At 45.5% G+C, this 16,018-nt stretch overlaps 1 protein-coding gene across 1 annotated transcript in view; it reads left to right on the top strand.

Annotated features, from left to right (window-relative positions):
* The window catches only part of LOC308572867 (vitellogenin-like), a gene marked incomplete at its 3' end in the record, with an annotated part of 37,786 nt that overhangs the window by 14,198 nt on the left and 7,570 nt on the right, over window positions 1-16,018 (top strand). Inside the window, exons 9-10 of the mRNA XM_081169296.1 lie at window positions 13,895-13,998; window positions 14,914-15,079. Coding sequence (XP_081025422.1) covers window positions 13,895-13,998; window positions 14,914-15,079 — 270 coding nt within the window. The remainder of the gene's footprint in view (window positions 1-13,894; window positions 13,999-14,913; window positions 15,080-16,018) is intronic.

Below are 16,018 nucleotides of genomic sequence, written 5' to 3'. Positions count from 1 at the left end.
AGGAATTGTAGTCTCAAAACATATGGAGGGCTGTGTTTGCCTATGCCTGCTCTATTAACTACCACATGCACAGAAGCACCAATCTGGACAATGTTATCTGTACATAGCCTGAGAAATTTAACACAAAGCCACATCCAAATGTGCCGCGGCATTGTTTACACTTATCCTTTACTGTGTTATTCATTTTCGTCATTTTTCTTGTTCCTTTTTTTTGAGGTTTGCAACTGTTTTCTCTACTAACGTAACAAAATGAAGGAAAAACAGATGTTATTTTTTAAAAAAATACACAACAAAGGTCACTGCTCGTTTTGTAACCGAGGACGCGGAATTGAGTTGTTGTTTTTAATGGCAGTTTTATTTCAACGAGGTTGAATAGGTCGCATTCTTACGGGCCGCACTTATTCAGTGATTCCTGCATTTCAGCAGATTGGATTAGGTGACCCTTTTGGGGTGCCTTCCAACAATTCTATGAGTTTCCTTATTCACCTGTAGAGAAAGCTGGCCAGCCAAATAAATCAAATAGCAACAAAGTGGACGGAAACCCAAACTGCCTGCCTGCACAGTGGCTTTCATTCTGGAGAACTGTCAACCCATCAGACCATCCATCTTTGAAACAGAATTTCCCCATCCCCACCCCTCCTTTTCTCCCCTTTCGGACAGCTTCTTCCTTCCCACTTTCCGCCCTGCCTGGACACTTCTGCCCCCTTAACGCCCCATTGCTTAATCTGCATTTAAATCCAATCCCTTCGCACAATGGCATTGGAAATAACTCTCTAAGGCTCCCTGGTGAGTGGCATGCTTTCCCCCCTCTCCTCTGAATGAGAATCGGGGAGCTTCTCCCCCCCCCAGCATTTATCCCTGGTTTTTTGTCGCCTGAATGTAGCGCATAATCTCGCCCCCATTCAAAGCCACAACAATGCAAGGGACAAATAAGACTATCCATGGCTGGTAAGGATGTGTTTTCCCAGGCTGTGCTGTGGACATTTCCCATCAGCCTCTTCCTGGGCCAGGGGTCTTTAAAAAGATGGTTGGAGAGAAGGAGATAGGAATGAAGGAAAGGGGGGTGGATGGGTTGGAGCCGACACCATAATACAGGGGGGGGGGGGAAACATGCTCTTAGCACTGAAAACAGCAGATAGCCTGTTCAGGACCGAAACAGGCATGCTATGAATAATTTGCCTCTCTTTAAAGGCATGCACAAATTACCATATGAAGACAAGCAACGGTGCCTTCCAAAATCTAAATGACACCCAGTTGATACAGGGAAAGGTAATTCTGTCTGTCCCTTCAAGGAGACAAAAGGACACATCAGCAACTAAGAGAAGAGCTGTAGCTCAGCAGCAGAGCAAAGGATGCAGGGGAAATTCATTTCTGATCTCATTGAAAGGCTGACCTACCTAATCTGCAGTTTCCGAAAGAATACGTGAACCAAAACTGAGCCATGCTTTGGCATTTGAACGGTCTCTGAATTTTGCACTGCAATTCTCCATATGTGCAATGTCTGCCAAATACACAAGGGGAGAGTGTGCATAATAATATTGCATGTCGGTGAGAAAGCCCATTTTGTAAGCATTTTTATGACTGCATTTTATTAGGGGAAACTGTTCTGCAAAAATGTGTACGTTAGGAGAAGTTGGCACACTAAGGTCCTTTTGAATTTACATGAGGACTTTTAGAAGCAATAAACTGATATGGGTACTTAAGACTTGAGAAAGGGAGAGAATAAAAAATGGACACGTTTGCCCATCCCTCAATAGAGTTCATGCTTGGCAAAAATGTTACCGGGTTAAATCCCTGGTGTAATGGGATGATTAGCTGCTTGTGCGTAAAATCGTGCTCCCTCAGAGTTTGTGCGACTCCACAAACCTCTGTGTGTGACAGAGCTCCACAAACATGTCTGCTCTCAGTCACTCGTAGAGTCTGACAGTGGCTGTCTGCGGAAGCGTTTCCAGCAAAGAAGCTCCTTAACGGAAACGCGTCTCCTGGACTCACGGCGTGACAGTTTCCGGCGAGGTGTGGGTCTCCCTATGGGAGACTCAGATACCTCCCCACTGTTCTCGCTGGAAGCGTCTCTGAGCCCTCCCTCCTGCTCGCATTCCCTCAGAGATCCACTCCTCCCCCTGCTGGTTCCTGCCTCAGCTGTTGAGTCTCTTTCTTCCTCCCTGAGACCCTCCACCGCCTGATGCTCCGATGGCAGTTCCCTGACATCCACCTCCCCTCCAGGGCCCCCCTCACCCCCTCCCATTTCCTCTTCCCTGGGAGGTGAAGGGTTAAAACCCCGAAAAGAATCTTCTTCATCTTCAGACGTCTCGAACAACTCCCTCCATCGATCGCCGTCCTGGCTCGCTGAATCCTCCTCCTCTTCGGAATCTGTGAACCCCTCCAACTCCTCTTCCTCGTCGGTGGTGGCAAAGTATTTCCTTCGGAACCTCGCTACAGGCTGAGGTTTGCGTGGGAACCTCTGATGAAAAGTTTCTATTAAAAATTCGTCATTGACATCCTCTGCCCTAACCCAGGTGTTTTCCGACTCCGGTTCCCCTTCCCACATTACCAAATACTCAACTTGATCTCCCTTCCACCTGGAATCGAGGATCTCCGCTACATGGTAGCTGTGTTCCTTCTCCTCCATTGCTGGTCCCCTAGTGACCCTCCCTTCACTGTCCCCTTTATACGGTGACAGCAATGACCTGTGGAAAACTGGGTGCAGCTTCATGTGGTTCGGTAACCGGAGTCTGAAAGCCACTGGGTTGACCTGCTGCGTGACTTCAAATGGTCCCAGCCTTTTGGGTCTGAACTTCTTACAACCCCCTTTGAATGGCAACCCTTGGGTTGACAGCCACACCTGGTCCCCCACCCTGATGCTTTCACCTTCCCTTCTGTTTTTGTCTGCCTGCCTCTTATATTCCTCCTTAGCCCTGTTTAAGTTGAGTTGGAGCTGGCGATGGATCGCTTCCATTTCTTCAACGAACTGTTCTGCAGCTGGAACGCTCCAGTTCTCCCCTTCCCCCCCTGGGAAGGCTCTGGGATGGCACCCGTGATTAGCCAAAAAGGGGCTCATCCCCGTGGACACGTTCTCTGCATTGTTGTAGGCAAATTCTGCCAACGCCAGCTTCTCCACCCAATCATTCTCTCTGTCATTCACATAACACCTCAAATATTGCTGGAGAACACCATTAGCTCTTTCCGCCTGCCCGTTGGTTTCTGGATGACGGGCCGTTGAGAAATTAACCTCAACATGCAGTAAGCTCATGAGCTTCCTCCAGAACCTGGAAGTAAATTGTTTCCCTCGGTCTGAAACCACCCTCAAGGGGGCGCCATGCAACCTAAACACATTTTCTACAAACAATTTGGCTGTTTCTTCTGCTGTGACCGCATGTGAGCAGGCTATAAAGTGGGCCATTTTAGTTAACAGGTCTACCACAACCATGATGGCTGTTTTCCCTCTAGACCTTGGCAGATCAGTCATAAAATCTATGGCCACTGCTTCCCACGGTCTTTCAGGTGTGGGTAGTGGTTCTAATAAACCTGCCGGTGCCCGCCTCTCCCCCTTGGCTCGTTGGCATTGTTCACACCCTCTCACATACTCCCGCACATCTTCCCTGACCTTGGGCCACCAAAATTCCCTGGTAACCAGCCACATGGTTTTGTGTTGCCCAAAATGCCCTGCTGTGGGGCTATCGTGCAGTTGCTTGAGTACCTTCTCCCTCAATTCCCCTTCGGGTATATATAACGCTCCCTTGTAGTACAATGCCCCGTTTCTCTCCTCAAAACCCCCGGGTTTGTCTCCCTCCCTCCTGAGACCCCTGAGTTTGTCCTGGGCGTATTCATCATGCACCGTACCCTCTACCAACTCCCTTTGCCCCACCAATGCCGCCCCACACACCCAGCGGTCCTCTGGAATGACATGGGTCTCTTCGGGTGCTCCCTCCCCCTCCAAATATTCAGGTTTGCGTGAGAGAGCGTCCGCCCTAACGTTCTCTGGGCCTGGCACGTAACAAATCTCAAAGTTAAATTTGGAGAACTCCTGGGCCCATCTCAACTGCCGTTGGTTGAGCACTCGCGCAGTTCTCCAATACTCTAGATTCTTATGGTCCGTGCACACTTGCACCTTATGTTGTGCACCAATTAGCAGGTGCCTCCATTTCCGGAAAGCCTCATGAATAGCAAGAAGTTCCCGGTCGTACACCGTGTAGTTCCTCTCGGATTTGTTCAGCTTTCGCGAAAAGAAGGCACACGGTCGCCACTCTGACTCCTCCTTCCCCGACTGCAGAAGAAGCACCGCCCCTATGGCTCTGTCAGATGCGTCTGTTTCGACCCTCAGCTTCTTTTGTAAGTCCACATGCAGAAGTTGTTCTTCCGAGGCGAAGGCCCTCTTCAGTTCCTCAAACGCTCGCTCCGCCTCCGCCGTCCATACAAACTTCTTTTTACTGCTGAGACAGTCCGTAATGGGCGCCGTCAGGTGGGCGAAGTTTCGGATGAACTTACGATAAAAGTTTCCAAACCCTAGGAACCTCTGCACATCCTTCTTGGTTTTGGGTGTTTTCCAGTCCAGCACTGCCTGCACCTTACCGGGATCCATGGCCAATCCCTTGTCTGACAGGCGGTACCCCAGGAATTCCACCTCCTTGGTATGAAACTGACACTTCTCCAGTTTCACCCACAGCCTGTTGGCTTGCAGCCTGCTCAACACTTCTCTGACGTCTCTCACATGTTGCTCCTCATTCTCCGAATACACCAACACATCATCTAGGAAGGCAACGCAATTCTTGTAGAGCAAAGGACCCAGTACGTGGTTCATAAAAGATTGAAAGCACGCTGAGCCTGCTTGTAATCCAAAAGGCATAACGAGATATTCAAATGCCCCCAAAGGGGTAAACATGGTGGTTTTCCATTCATCCCCTTTCCTTATACGTATCAGGTTGTACGCCCCCCTTAGATCCAGCTTTGTAAAAATCTTTCCCTTCCTCACCCTGGTCAAAATATCATCAATCCTGGGCATAGGGAAAGTCACTGGTTCAGTCACTGCATTTAACCTCCTAAAATCACATACAAGTCTCGGCTTGTCCGTGTGCTTTTTATCCACAAAAAACACTGGGCTACCCCCCGCTGCTTTGGACTCTCTGATGAAGCCCCTCTTCAGGTTCTTGTCAATAAATTCTCGCAACTCCTGCATTTCTCTGTCTGACATGGCATACAACTTGCCCACAGGAAGCTGTGCTCCAGGGAGTAGATTGATCTGGCAATCAAAGGGCCTATGAGGGGGTAGTTGGTCAGCTTCCTTCTCGCTGAACACGTCGCTGAGATCTGCATACTGTGGTGGTACCTTCACCTTCTCCATTACTTCTGTCCCTGCTAGGGTGGCTTGGGCCCCTGCTGAACCCTTTTCCCCTTTGCAGTGTTCTAAGCAATGTGCTGAACCAAAGGAAACCACTCTTTGATGCCAGCCCACCAGCGGATCATGTAGCGCTAGCCAGCTCATTCCCAAAATAATGGGAGCGCCTCCCAAGGTGGCCACATTAAACGCTATCAGTTCTGTGTGCCTTGCCACCCTCATTATCATTGGGACGGTCTGCAAGCTGACTCCTCCTCCCAACAACTCCCTGCCATCGATCGTGGTCACCTGCAGGGGGTTGCTTAAAGGGATCGTCTGTATCTGGTGTTCAGCAGCAAACTCCTTGCTCATAAAATTGCAGGAGCTGCCTGAGTCCAACAGCGCCTTTATTTTTAGGGGGTGTCCATTTTGCAGCTCTAGCGACACATCAATAACTAGAGCAGGTTGAGGAGCTTCTGGCACGGGCACTTTCACTGCTCTTTGGCCTGGCTGCAGTGCCCCGACTGTGGCAACCAGGCGTTGGCTTTTACCTGCTCCGTTTCTCCCTGCTCTCCTCCCTCAACAGCTCCCACCATCCCTTGCCATTCCTTCCTCTGGGGGCAGACTCTGGCAAAGTGGCCTGGCTGTTGGCAGAGATAGCATTTCCGGGCGCCTTTTCCCTCCTTCTTAACCCCCTCACTGGGTTTTGAAAATGCGCGCGCGCGCGCTGTTCCGATTTCCATCGGCTCTGCCGGCGGGAAAGCTGGCTCAGGAATGTCTGGAATGCGGAACTCCTTCCAACGTTCCCCTCTCCCTTCCCGCCTCTCCAAGGCTCTTGCCTCCTGACGCGCTCCTATGGTCAGCGCAGATTTGGTCAGCTGATCCATAGACACCGCCCTGGGGCTCCGGGACAGCTCGTCTTTCACAGCCGAAGAAAGACCTTCTTCAAATAGCATCTGAATAGGTGCCGCCGATAAATCCCAACCCAGTCTGTGAATCAGCATGGTAAACTCAGTCCAGTACTCACAGACAGATCGGCTTCCCTGCTTGCAAGCCATTAGCTGTCTGCGCACCACCCCTTCCTCAATATCGCTGGAAAACATGATATCCGTTGCTCTAAAGAACTTCATCGTGTCCTTTAGGACGTCATTGTGCGTTGCCATTAGGGGTCGAACCCAGTCCCGCGCCCCTTTCTCAAGATGCCCAATTACGAAAGCAACTCGCGATTCCTCATCAGGGAACTCATCGAACTGCACATTAATGGCATATTGCATCTCTGTCCTAAAGGCATGGTAATCCTTGGGGTCCCCCCCAAACTTCTGCACCAATCCTGGTACCTTTCTGGGGAACTGAGTGGCTCTCCCCTTCTTGTCTGCATCCTGAGCCCTTCTCTCCTCAAGCCTCGCCGTCTGCAGCGCAAGTTGGACTTCCAACGCTCGGTACCTTTCTTCCAAGCTTGGACCAGCGCCAACTCCTGCTCCTCCGGTTCCGGCTGGTTCGCTCATGATGCTTTCTCCTGCACAGGCAGCGTACAGAGACTGTCAGACTGCTGTAATGGGATGATTAGCTGCTTGTGCGTAAAATCGTGCTCCCTCAGAGTTTGTGCGACTCCACAAACCTCTGTGTGTGACAGAGCTCCACAAACATGTCTGCTCTTAGTCACTCGTAGAGTCTGACAGTGGCTGTCTGCGGAAGCGTTTCCAGCAAAGAAGCTCCTTAACGGAAACGCGTCTCCTGGACTCACGGCGTGACAGTTTCCGGCGAGGTGTGGGTCTCCCTATGGGAGACTCAGATACCTCCCCACTGTTCTCGCTGGAAGCGTCTCTGAGCCCTCCCTCCTGCTCGCATTCCCTCAGAGATCCACTCCTCCCCCTGCTGGTTCCTGCCTCAGCTGTTGAGTCTCTTTCTTCCTCCCTGAGACCCTCCACCGCCTGATGCTCCGATGGCAGTTCCCTGACACCTGGCATGCCCAGGTAGGGCTGGAAAAGACCCAGAAGTCAAATTCAGGAGGGAAGGCAGATTCTCCTTTAAATGCAAACTGAACTGACTTTCCCCCACATGCCTAGTTCTATATCGCCATGCGTTCCTTTGGGAGATATTCATAAACATCATATAGAAATAAATAAGATGGCATCCTCTCCTCCTTTTCAATTTTTCTTTTAACAAGATTTGCAAATACAAAAAAGCCCAACAACAAAAACTGTCATAAAGGCAAAGAGAATCAAAATGCAAGACGAAAAAGAGCTAGCAAAAAAATAAATAAATAAAAATCATGCAAAATATATTCCCTAGTGGAATCCAAGGTTCATATTCACACAAAATACATCAAGTATTCATAAATGTTGCCAGATAAAATCGTATTTAGTAGGAATGTGCCAACCGTGAGATTATTTGGTCTTATAAATCACAAACAACTTCCCAAACAGTTTCAAAATATGAAGGGTCCATGTTGCCCCTGAAAGCACATGGGCCAACTTTTCACAGATGGCAATAAACATGACTTTTCAAAACCATACATCCAAAGAGTAGCAATTATTATTATTCTATCCTTGAGAGATCACAAAATAGGTGGTGATCAACAGACGTAAAATTACTTGTTGACTAATAAAAGCTGCAGTAGCACCATCAAAAATGGGTGGGGTCCAAAGTGACTTGTTTACTTGTAATAATGCTAATTTCAGATACAACCCCTCATATCTTACAATCCTGAGAGAGTGTAACAGGGGGAAACAAATATTGCAATATGAGCTAGTCAGACTAAGGTTAAAAACCAGCACCGGAGCCAACTTTTTCAATACTGGCAAACATCTGGGACACAGAGCCAGTCCTGGTGCAGCTCAATTGATCAACAGCATTTCTTCTTCTTCTTTTTTTTGCATTATTATTTTTTGACAAAACATATATACAAATAAAAATCGTATAAACACAAAAATCCACATCAGTATCATAACACCAATTGCTAAACAACCAACAAGCAGTCAGTCTCTTTTGTATCATACAGTAAACATCTTCAGCAAAATAGCCTCCCTTGTGCAATAGACAAATAATTCAAAACCAATATATTGCTTTGGTCTCTTTTAGGATTGTTTACGGTTAAATAAATTCAGTCTGGCTTCAAAGCACTCCGAACAAAAAGCGTGGTTTTGTATTTTCCTGTACTTTGTTCCCCCCAATAGATAATAAAAGTGAGCCATATTTAGGTTGCCATATTAGAAAAAGTAAAAACCAGGAAACCCCAAAATTGTTGAGTTTTTTAAAGGAAACCACCAAAATTGTTGAGCTTTGTAAAGGAAAACCCCAAAGTTATTGAGCTTTATTTAGACAAACCCCAAAGTTGATTCGCTTTTTTAAATAAAAGCTACAAGAATTTTTGAGCTCTGGAGCTTTTTAAAAGCATTTTGGGCACGATTTAACCCCTAGTAAATTTTCCAGGACGTTTGCCAGATTTCCGAAAATTAATCCAGGATGCAATTTTTTGAGGTGAATTCCAGGACATGTTCTGGATAATCAGGACGTATGGCAGCCCTACCATATTTCAACAGAAGCATCTTTTTTTTTTCAATGAGTCAAATATTTCTGAACCAATTGGTCTGATTTGATCAGCTCAAGTTCAAAAGTGGGAAAGCGCTGGGTTCCTGACCCTCAAGCTTTGCAAAATGCTGTACGATCCCAGGGGTATTAAGTGTGTTCCTACCAAAGGCAGGCCTCTTCAGTAAACACCCTGCTCGCTTACAAAACGCCTCAGTGTTTGTGGAAAAGGAGCGTTCAGGAGTGGTTTCCAAGAACAACAAAATTGCAGGTATGATCTGCAGCCAGCTCTGGATGAGGTCTGCCAAGAGTTTTCCACGTGCCCCCCCTCCCACATTTTAAAATAAATAAATGAATGAATAAAAGAAGCCGACTCTTTGTGTAAGGTAGTAAAGGAACACCTTCCCCGCTTAATCACTTCAGGAAGACTTTTTAAAGCACTTTCCTGTTTTTCGCTACTCCGACAGCACAAGCCTACAGAGTGGTCCCATCAGGGTAGGAACTGGGGGGCAGATGTCAAGGGCCCCATTCAGTAGAAGAAGCTGGTGGGCCCCCAGATACAACAAGGTTGCCTTACCACAATTTTAAGTAAGTGAAATAAATACCCACAGCCATCCAAGAAACCCCCTCCGCCTTTAATGTGAATCCATCCCATTTCTGAGTAATTTGAATGCACCCAATGGTGGGTCCCCTCTCCACTGGGAAGTATCCATGGTGCTGACTCATGGACCAGCCCACCTAGATTATTGCCATACCCAATCAGAACACCCTTGGGGATCCCAGCTTGGAATGGGAGAGTTTCCAACCAAACACACATCTGGGCTTCCACCCCAAGCAGGGCCTGGGAAATCCTTCAAGAAACAAGGGGAAATCCAGTGCTGCCAAAAACTCTTTGACTTATGCTTCCAGTTTTGAAGAACACTGGTTCCAGCCTTCTTAAGGCTTCACCCTTAAAAGCAACTAAAGATAACTGGTGCAATTGGTTCATTGATCGCTTGTACTTTCATAGAGGGACGCGGGTGGCGCTGTGGGTTAAACCACAGAGCCTAGGACTTGCCGATCAGAAGGTCAGCAGTTCGAATCCCCACGACGGGGTGAGCTCCTGTTGCTCGGTCCCTGCTCCTGCCAACCTAGCAGTTCAAAAGCACGTCAAAGTGCAAGTAGATAACTAGGTACCGCTCCAGCGGCAAGGTAAACAGCATTTCCGTGCGCTGCTCTGGTTTGCCAGAAGTGGCTTAGTCATTCTGGCCCCATGACCCAGAAGCTGTACGCCGGCTCCCTCGGCCAATAAAGTGAGATGAGCGCCACAACCCCAGAGTCAGCCATGACTGGACCTAATGGTCAGGAGTCCCTTTACCTTTACCTTACTTTCATAGGTGTGGTTCTATGAAATCAAAGAGAATTGCTTGTAACTCATATCTGAAGATTAGGGATGGGGAAGAAATTTGATTCAGTATGCATTTAAAGGTGAGACTATTTCCTTCGCAAAACAGTAAACAAACAGAAACACAGCCGTCATTCAAAATTCACACTTCTCCAAATTTCTGCAAGGCAATTCTGCAGCCAGGTAACGTGTACAAAAGTGGATATGCTGGGGAGCAATGCATATGTTAGTGAAAACAACTTACAAAAATGCATTATTATCCTGGCAAATGCACTATTACAAGCGAAGTATTTTAATAACAGCAACAAGCTGTGACTTGGGGGATTGAAAGTCTTCTTATCATGTTCCTTTGCTTGCACAGAGTCTTGCAAACAATTTGGTAAATTTCCTCCAAAATGAAGAACTTACACCAGCTTCCTGACGTTTCAATCACTTTATCAGGAGAATCTTTGCTTCTCCTCCACAATGAGATACTTTTCTCCTTTTATCTTTTATCTCCTTTTATTTTGCACTTCCACCAAGGATTCTCTTACACCTTGCAGTTGTAATTATAAATTATATTAATGGCTTTTTAAACATGTTTGTGGGCGAGGGGTTATCGGTTTGTTTTTTATTTTGTTTCATTTTGTAATTTGTCTTCTCATTTTGCATTTTTCTGCCCTGAGATCTTCAGATGAAGAGCAGTATACAAATTTAATAAGCACAATTGTTGTCGTTGTTTTGGAAGAATGCATTAAAAATGTGCGTGTCAGGAGAAATTTGCCTTAAAATGCTGGTGAATTTTCATGAAAACACACACATCCCCTCTATGCAAGTGGATGTGGAAATGCGAATTAAAAATAAGAAACAGAGAAACCAAAGCTTGACAGATTTGCCCATTCCCACTGAAATGGGAACTGAGAGCAAGCAATTTGACTGCACTTTGCTAACATCCTTGCCAGGGCATCAGGGGTGGGTGGAAGGAAGTTACACTTGAACAGAATTCCTTATACATATACGTGCAGTTCTAGATTCATTTTTCTGGTCTCATTTCAAACGCTGCCTCCGCTGCGTCACTTAGAAGCACTAGCATCTGGCAGTCAATAAATAGCGATCTTTGAAGGGAATAAGTGCTTCTGTTTAATATCAACCAATATCCTTTTTATCAGGAAATAAGCCAGAAGCACCTCTTCAATTAGTCCTTTCTTTCATCCCACGGCCTACCCAATGTCAAATACAAGTCTTTTAGATGGCTGCTTCCCTCCAGGGAGTAGCTGGGTGGATTGCAGCGTTTAGACTTTGGATGGAATTACAAAGGTTCCACAGGCCGAGGAAGAGGAAAAATAAATATTTAGGGTAGTAAGTAGGTTTCCCACCCACTCACCCCAATTATTTTTTATTAGTAAAAGAGAATGATTAGAAGAATGTACTGTAAGGTGCTACCTTTAAAATCCCCCAAAGCATTAGGACTGAGAACAGAGACCAGGTTGTTTTTTTTTTAAAAAAAAATATTTTTTATTAAGCAATTTCAACAGAACAAATTATCAGTCCAAATAATAAATTACATTATTTCCCCCCATTTCATTCCTCCCCATCCCTCCCTCTCCCCCCCACCTGAGACTCTCTTCTCTGATTTATTTGCACATATTATTCTCTGCATGTTAAAAATTGTACATATCATTGCCTTATCTATCATTTATTCTATTAATAAATTTGTGGATGTTTATTCAAAACCTGCCAAGGAGTCCAAGTCATTTTGTTGTTTTTTAAAGTAATTTGTAAAAAGTTCCCAATCTTCCTTGAAGTCACGATTGTCCTTCTCCTGTAATTTATGTGTCAACTTGGCCAACTCTGCATAACTCTTCAATTTTTCTTGCCATTGTTCTTTCATTGGGATTTCCTCCTTCTTCCATCCTTGTGCTAACAAGACTCTTGCCGCTGTTGTAGCAAGAGACCGGGGGGGGGGGTCATTCAACTTGTTGGGGTTTCGGTGGTTATGTTGGTTGCATGTCTGGAAGGCCATATTCTTGTTCTTCAATTGCTTTCCGTGTTCAAAAGTATTTCAGGAAGAACTCCTCTTGCTTTGCTTGCTTCTTAGCTTTTTCCACATTTCATTTGTGGTACTGAGCTCCAGATGGTAGTTATTTGACTGTCTACTTAGTTGCTTATTATACAAAGGCATGTGGCTTACAATACATTTAAAAGTATAAACATTAATACATTCTGCGTGACTTGACATCTTTCCGCAGGGCCTGCAAGACAGAGCTGTTCCACCAGGCCTTTGGCCAGGGCACAGCCTGACTCCCTCCCTCGGCAATCTTCGCGCAGCTCTGGCCCAATGGTTGCCAGTGGCCTGAATTAATTAATTTTATAATGAATGATTTTAGAGTGTTGTTTATGCCATACTTTTATACTGTTTTATTGTTGTTAGCCGCCCTGAGCCCAGCTTTGGCTGGGGAGGGCGGGATATAAATAAAATTTATTATTATTATTATTATTATTATTATTATTATTATTATTATTATTATTATTATTCTACCATTTTTAATCATACAAAACACCTACCAATCACTATATACATTCCTGCTTTGCAGGGGCTTAGACTGGATGACCCTTGGGGTCCCTTCCAACCTAACAATTCTATTATTTATGTTGTTGTTGTTGTTGTTTTAATAGTCTGCCCTTCACCTCAAGGTTCTAGGGTGAGCCTCAACAATTTAAAATATATAAAAAATTACAACAAATTACATTCACAAGATTAGGTGGACCATAGAAATATATATCCCAATGTATACAATAGGCACACCACAACACAACCTCCTATAACTGGATGCATACTAGTAGCAAAACAACATCTTGGTCTATCGAAAGCTATGCCCCTCTGACTCAGACAAGATGAAAATCCATGAAAGATGGGGGGGGGGGAATCATAATTCACCTTGGAGTCCACTGTAAACAATTGAACTCTTTTGCAGGATTTGAATAACACTTATAGTGTAACAAGAACTAGGGTTATATGGGATACTTAAAAAATGGGAGTGACTTTAAATATGCAGCGGAAAAGGACTAGAGATGGAACCCATGAAAGGGTGGGAGGAAGTCCAGAGATTCGGGTGAATCTTTGTTTGTTGTTGTTTAGTCGTTTAGTCGTGTCTGTCTCTTCATGACCCGATGGACCAGAGCATGCCAGGCACTCCTGTCTTCCACTGCCTCCCGCAGTTTGGTCAAACTCATGCTGGTAGCTTTGAGAACACTATCCAACCATCTCGTCCTCTGTCGTCCCCTTCTCCTTGTGCCCTCCATCTTTCCAGGGTCTTTTCCAGGGAGTCTTCTCTTCTCATGAGGTGACCAAAGTATTGGAGCCTCAGCTTCAGGATCTGTCCTTCCAGTGAGCACTCAGGGCTGATTTCCTTCAGAATGGATAGGTTTGATCTTCTTGCAGTCCATGGGACTCTCAAGAGTCTCCTCCAGCACCATAATTCTTTGTTTACTTACCTTTTTTTTTACTTAAGACTTTGAATGTAGCCTTTAATTTGTAAAACCAAATAAAATTATATATATATATAAAAGAAAATCCATGCCACCATCTCCGGCAGAGATCCTGAAAGCTTTGGTGATGGTTTCGGAGCTGAAGACAACCAGTTCAGTTGATCAGACATGTGAAGCAGATTTCTGTCCTCCTTTCCTTCTAGTCTGCCAACCTGTTCATGGCGTTGGTGTTTGAACTTCGGCTTCTCTCTGCTGGTGCCTTGCTGAGCCTGTGGCAGGGATCTTCATCGAAGTGTCAAGGCAACTGGTAAGACAGCTTCAAAATGGCCGTTTGGTCTGGGTAGATTTGCCAGCTCTGAACTCCAAGAGCTTTTCTGCGCCTTTCACCCAGGCTGTCCATCCCTGGTGCCCTCCAGTTGCCTAGAACTCGTACCACCCCTGTGTATTTAGTATTTTGTGTTGCCTGAGGCAGTCATTTATCCATTGGCAAAAAGAAGATCTAAGAAGGGACACAGAACTGCATATGATTTACACAGCCATCAAGATCCTGGTGATCTTTCAGTGTTGATGGATTGCAACTCCCATCAGCTCCAGTCCACATGACCAATGCCAGGAGGGATGAGGCTTGCCCTCCAGATGTTTGTGGACTACACTAGGTTGCTGAAAATTGGCCTGAAAAATTATTCATCCACTCAACATGCAAGCTGTGAAGGAGTGGTTGAAGAACAGCAGCAGCAAGAGTTGTGACACTCTCAAGGAAGAACCATGATCATTCCGTGGGACCCACCCACCTTAGAGATTTCAGGAAGAAGATAACAGCCAATGGGGTTTGTTCAGCTAACTTTTATTCAGAGTAAACCCATTGGAATTAAGGGTTGTGATGTTCTTAGGTCCATTAATCTCAATGTGTCTACTCTGATTAAAAGTTAATTGAATGCAACCCAATGTTTCTGCAACTAGCAGCAAAAACAGATACTTCAAAACTATATATTTATTTCCATCCTGTAGCTCAGTCATAGAGCATCTGCAAAAGCTCCAGGTTCAATCCCTGGTATCTCCAAGTAGGGCTGGTAGAAACGTTTGCATGAAACTCTGGAGAGCTGCTGCCAGTCCGTGTGTGCAGTACTGATCTAGATAGACCAATGGTGAGGACTCATTAGGCAACTTTCTATGTTCCTCTTGGGTCAAATCAGATATGCTTTTCTTTTGGGGTTCCTTTCAGGCAACCTCTAGTGGACGCTCTCCCCTCCTGCGCCACCGAGGCCTGTGTGGTCCTGATGAAAGAGATGATCGTCTCTGAAGAAGTAGACGAGGACAAGATGGAATCATTCCTTTGGTCCCTCTCCTTCATCCCTGAGCCTACTGCAGGCATGATTGATGCTCTGGCTGTAAGCACGGAAGTGAAATTTAGCTGAGTCAAATTGGATAGCTCAGTCTGTAGAGCATGAGACTCTTAATTCCAGGGTTGCAGGTTTAAGCCCTACTTTGGGTGAAAGATTCCTGCATTGCAGGGGATTTGACTCGATGGCTCTTGTGATCCCTTCCAACTCTACAATTCTATGAATCGTCCCTATTTCTGTAGAGGCACCGTATACATGTGTATGGAATGGGACATACACCCTTGGCTATGGTCTTGGAATTTGGGTGGATAACTGAAGATAGGGATGGGGAAGAAATATAGTTATGTTTGCATTTAAAGGTGGGCCGATTTAATTCACACTTGGCTGGAGTTCTGAAGAGCAGCGCTTCACCCGGCAACATTTTGGTTGCAGTTCCCATTGGTTGGTTGTCATGATGGATTGTCACAGATGTGCATGGCACCTTATACAAGGTGCAAGTGTAGGGATGGGGAAGAAACCAAATCCACCTTCACATTTAAAGGCGAACCTCCCTGATTTGCACATTCTGAAACAATATGCATACCAAAACGAAGCCATCTTTTGAAATTCACACTTCTCCAAATTTTGAAGTGCGTTTCTCCAGCTATACCCTATCTATAGAAATGCATATCCTTGTGTAAGGTGTGCATAGAAATGCACACATTAGTGAAAGCAGCATACAACAAAGGATTGTATTGGGGGCAGCATTTTGCAAAAATGTGTACATTAGAGGCAAAATCCCATGCAAAAGTTGTGTATATTATGAGAAATTCGCACTAAAACACTGATGGATTTCCATGAGAATTTTTTTTAATGTACAAACTGCTGTGGAAATGTGGGGAACTGAACTCTCAAGCTTTGAAAAATGAGAAGTGGAGAGAAAACCAAAAAGGACAGCTTCAGCCATGTAGTCTGGCTGATGTGAGATGGGTCGCCAATACTGTAGGT

The sequence above is a fragment of the Podarcis bocagei genome (genome assembly GCF_964188305.1).
Source record: "Podarcis bocagei genome assembly, chromosome: 14".
NCBI lineage: Eukaryota > Metazoa > Chordata > Lepidosauria > Squamata > Lacertidae > Podarcis > Podarcis bocagei.
Note: the sequence above shows the minus strand (reverse complement) of the source record. Positions and strands in the feature narration are given on the sequence as shown.